This window comes from Mauremys mutica, chromosome 1, assembly GCF_020497125.1.
Source record: "Mauremys mutica isolate MM-2020 ecotype Southern chromosome 1, ASM2049712v1, whole genome shotgun sequence".
NCBI lineage: Eukaryota > Metazoa > Chordata > Testudines > Geoemydidae > Mauremys > Mauremys mutica.
Window position 1 is genome coordinate 223,335,426 of NC_059072.1, and position 5,294 is coordinate 223,340,719.

General features: G+C 41.3%; 1 protein-coding gene across 1 annotated transcript; it reads left to right on the top strand.

Annotated features, from left to right (window-relative positions):
- Positions 1-2,013: 2,013 nt before the first annotated feature.
- On the top strand, positions 2,014-3,768 carry KLHL34 (kelch like family member 34). Its single transcript, XM_045026239.1, has one exon. The coding sequence runs from the start codon at positions 2,014-2,016 to the stop codon at positions 3,766-3,768; it is 1,755 nt and encodes a 584-aa protein (XP_044882174.1).
- The last annotated feature ends 1,526 nt before the right edge of the window (positions 3,769-5,294 follow it).

Genomic DNA, 5,294 nt, shown 5'->3' on the forward strand with positions numbered 1-5,294 from the left:
CTGCACAAGTTTGATGGCACTGGTGAATCATTTCATCTTTAGTTGGTGCAAAAAAGAGAGGGAACAGGCCAATCAGATTGCTTGACCTAAATCACGGAATATTGCTTAATTTCCTCTTAAATGTTTTAAAATTTCCTCCCAGGGACACAGGAAGCTTATATAAGAAAAAATGTCTCTTTCTCACCCACTGACCAGTCTGTGTTAGTTTCATCTAGTTAGCAACACAGATTATTATTTCAATAAGACTCTGATTTATGGTCTCTAATATAAACAGAAAGTGGGTCTATGCAGAAAAATCATTTCTAAAATGCTACAGCAATGAACACACACATTTGAAAAAAGTCAGAGTAGGACACACTGTATAATTCTGATGCATGATCAAGTCACTCAGCCTCCGTTTTATCTACTGCAGCTGGTAATCATCTTCATCCCTATTACTGAGGTTTTACTTAGCAGTAAAGTAACACTATGAAAACAAACCCTCCTAGAAAAAACACTCCAATCAGCTGTGAAATTCTACCAGTGTACAGAGGACGAATAAAAATTATATTATGTAGCCACTCGGATGCTGAGAAACTTTACCTGTGGATGACAGCAAAGGACAACTGCAGGACTTTGCCTTTGCCCCAGAGTCTGTTGGTCCACAATGCAGCAGGATGCTCTAGCATTTTATCCACTCTGTGACTTTGCAAGCCTTGAGTGTTTGGAAGGAAGGGTGTCAAAAGGAGACTCCGGACAGTTGTCAGATCACCGTATTTCAGAGCCTGCACCCAGGCTACTCAAAGCAAGCTAAAGCCTCAAGAGACCAAGATATGTAGCCCATCCACACCTCCTTTCCCTGGTGGGAATTAGATCCCAGAAGGCGTAGGTGAGAAATCAGATAATCCTCCTTTATTTGTACTTAATTAGAACAAACTCAAAGTGGAAAAGCTAATATAGTCAGCTATGGACTATCCACAGAAGTTCAGGGATTTGTTTCTAGCTGGTAACAGATGCCAATTCTCTCTCCTCTATAAACAGAGTTCAGTTTACTATGACATAACATGAGATTTATTTTTGTCACCACTTTATACAAATGTGTTACTCTCGTGATTTCCATTCAGGTCATTCAATGACAGATGCTTTGGCTCAGGCTGTTCATAAAACTACTAGATTCTTCCTCCTCCCTATCCTTCTCCCCACCCCCCGCTCAGTTCAACTCTTGGACAGCTATGACACGGAGCTTGTGTTTGCATTCTATTCTGGTAGGTGTGAGTTATGGTGATACCATTTAAACCAAAGGGCTCAGAAATGCATGTCAAATTAAACCAGTGACTAATCATGGAATTTTGCCTCTCTTTCTGCCTCCAGGCACAAGATTTATATACTCAGAAACCCCCTTTGCTCTACTCCCTGGGTGCTGATTTGATCTTCCGCCCAGATTTCCTAACATAGTGAGAGCAGATCACCAAACGTGGTCTGTTGTCCCACGGTCAGTGAGATCTAAACTTATCTAAGTTTGAAATACAAACAAGGCTCAGACAGAAAAAGCAACGGCAAACGTTCTCCTCATCACTTCCCCCACTCATCTGTTTCTGCTCAACGCCATGCACTGTCAGCCACAGACGAGCTCTTTGATTAGCCTGCAGAGAAAGAAGGAGCGTGAGAGACGTCTGAGCCGACGCAAAATTCCATGTGTAAAGACTGTCATCTAGCTCCCACATCTGTCACATGATGGCCAGCCAAGCAGTAGCTCCCCGCAACAGTGGACTTTCCATCGTTCTGCATGAAATGGAAGCAAGAAAAGTAAGCATCCCAAGGCTGTTTTCTCATTGAATGAATGCGTTTAATTCACTGCAAATGTACTAAGCTAGCCCGCTAGGCCTGATTTTCTCGGTTGGGCTTTTCTTGAATAGATGGAGGTTCTGATGGGCATTCTTACAAAGGGACCTACAAGTTGATTTGTGCAACCGTTCTAATTGGTCGTTGCATATTAATTTTAATAAATTAGCTTAAAGCATTGTATTGTGCACCATGAGTTACTTCCTGGCCTATTGCAAAGCACACTGCAGTACTGTGCTCTCCCAGTACCAAATGCTTAGAGCCGAAGGCTTGATGTGTGATATTTTACTGAAGGTGAAGGAAAATGAGTTTCCTGCACACAAGTCCCTGCTGGCCTGCTCCAGTGATTATTTCAGAGCTATGTTCAAAAGCTACACAAAAGAATCCAAAGCCAGTGTTATTCATCTACAAGTCATCTCACCTACTGGTCTCCAGCATGTCCTGGATTTCATTTATACCTCCTGGTTGCCCCTTTCTTTTGAGAATCTGGAGGACACCCTGGAAGCTGCCAGTTACTTGCAAGTGACTGAGGCTATTGGCCTGTGCAATCAGTACTTGGTTAACAACCTGACCCTGGAAAACTGCTGTTTTTCTGCCAACATTGCCACCAAGTTCTATCTTCCAGATGCTTTGTCAGTGACAGAAACATACATCATCAGTAATCTCTGGAAACTTTTAGAGTTGCATTTCATGGAGCTGCTCTTACTGAACTTCAGATCGTTGATGGCAGTGGTAGAATCCCCTGATGTCCCTATGGTGAACGAATCCTGCCTCCTGAATCTAGTGCTCATCTGGCTGAAGCATGATAAATCCAGGTTGATTCACAGAAACAACCTATTAGAACATATAAGATTTGGTCTCATCCCAGTGGAAGATCTGAGAAAAGTCTACACTCAGTCAGAAGTGTCTCTCACGACTCCTATTAAATGCTTGATCATAAAAGCAATAAACTACCATTCGCTAGTTTTTAAACAGCCCATCCTGCAGGATAAGTATAGCACCCTGAGAAACCAGCAAACGCGCATCATCCTGTTAGGAGGAGGGACTTCCAATGATGGACTGGTCAGCGATGTGATGGCCTTTGATGTTTACAATCACAAATGGAGAACTCTAACGCAGGTGCAGGACAGAGTACAGAATCACTGCATGTGTGTGATTGGAAACTACCTGTATGTGCTGGGTGGGGAAACAGCAGATTTGCAAAGTGACATGAAAAGCACCAGCTTGTCAGTTACAAACAAGGTCCATCGTTATGACCCAAGATTTAACAAGTGGACCCAAATCACAGAAATGCTTGAAAAGAGATGCCAGTTTTCTTGTTGCATCCTAGACAACAAGATCTTTGCAATTGGTGGGAGAGGCGAGACCGGATCACTGCATTCATCTGTTGAAGTCTACAACATTAGCAGAGACAGATGGACAAAGGCTACAGAATTGCCATGCAAGATGCATGGCCATGCCAGTACAGTTTGCAAGAACACGATCTACATCTCAGGTGGCAAATACACAGATCAAACCAACACAAGTAAGGATGTGTTCTCTTTGAGCAGTTTGGAAGGACAGTGGAGAAAGCAAGCCTCCATGAGCATTGCTCGATTTGGACACCAGATGGCAACGATCAGAGAGGCCATCTTCACATTTTTAGGACTGTATGAACCATTCTCTGAAATAGAAAGGTACGACCCTGCCCCAAACCAGTGGACTCGCTTAAAGCCATTGGTCTATGACCGATTTTGCTATGGTCTGACTGTGGTAGAGGAAACAGCACTTCTCATTGGGGGAAAGAAATGGCAAGACTCCCATGAGGTGCCAACCCAAGATGTGGTGGGTTATGATATAGATAATGACTGCTGGGAAGAGATTTGCAAACTTCCCTTCCCTTGGTATGGATTGCAGTGTGCAGTGCTACAACTCTCAGAACTGGCAGAAACTAAGGACACCCAATAATAGTGGAGCCAAACTTCTGAGTCAACGCTTCCAATGGCTGAAGAACAGGACAGCAGGGCAGCCCCAGAGGAAAAAAGACAATTGCAACTGCACTAAATGTAAGAGTTGAGGTTTTGCTTTAGTAAACACCCTGCACAGAGCGTATGGACAGGAAATCAGGCACTAGCATGGGAAAAATGTGCTGTGTCTTGTATAGCTGAAGGCAGGTTTTGCCAAGGGCAGATATGTCAAGTAGCACATCCTGAAAGGACAATGTCGAGGAATTCCAATGCTGTATGTCCTTGGAAGCATTTAATAGCTGTCTCAAGTCAGATTTTGCAAGGGTTAAAAATGTAATCTCTATTTTTTTTAATTAAAGGTCATTTCCCCAGATGGTAAGTGGTATTGAATTTTATACTATGGCTAAGCAAAATGAAAGTGTAATATATAAAGATCAGAAAATTGTTGCCTGTAACAGCTTTAATAAGTAACATTTAGAGGATGGTATTATTTGAGTAAATAGCTAAGTGAGCGTGCCTTAGCTAATCAGCAAGAAATTACTGCATGGAGAAGAGGGATTGGATAAAATGTAGCCTTAATTATGGTTATATATTAAACCACTGATTGTTTGATATAGGAACTGAACCGAGAGGGGAAGTGACTTTTCTGTGAAATAGCTTTTGTTATGGCATGCCCTCCAGGGTGGGGCTTTCAAGTGTGCTCTGTACTGGCACGGTACATATTTGCTGTATCAAAACCACACATTAACTGAGGCAGCCAGTTCTGAATGAATATAATTATTATAAGGTACAGTGGAACATGCAACAATAGTTGCTATATCCAGCTACTTAAGTGAGTACATCCTGCATACTGTGTCCTGCTAGATGATGATCAAGATGATGGTGACATTCTTTTTAACTGTTGAACCAATACATGAGAGGGAAATGAAGTAATAAAAGCTTGACTTTTATCGAGGACTAAGAATCAAAGAAAGTTAACTTGACTCTTTTGAAATTCTATATTAAATGTCTGGCTATTCCAGAGAAAGCAATTGCCTCACTTCACGTTGGCAATGCTGACAGAGTAATAGGGAATGGGTTGGGAGGACATTTTAAGGCACTGTAAAATGCAGTTATGTGACTAGATTCCAGAGTGTGATTAAAGATTTAATTTACTCAAAACAAATTTCATAAATATTCATTTAAAAGCTAAATTTATTTTAGTTCATCTTGCACTGTTCCCTTTCTAGCCTGAAAGTTAATACAGTAAAAATATATCTGTCCAAGAGCATTTAGTATTCTATTAAGAGAAGGCAGCACAACGAATGGGACAAATGTTCTCCTCTCTTTCATGCTAAACTATCTTAAATTGTAATGTTTAATTTTCACCTTTTACAGCAATCAAGCTGACTTTTCTAAAGTAAAGTGCAGGCAGAATAGCTGTTGCATAGCAACGGATCTACATTGTCTAAACTGCCTTAGTTTCAACAAAGAATCAGCTACGTGATGTGCATATACATCCATCAGATATAAAGAATTTTTATATGA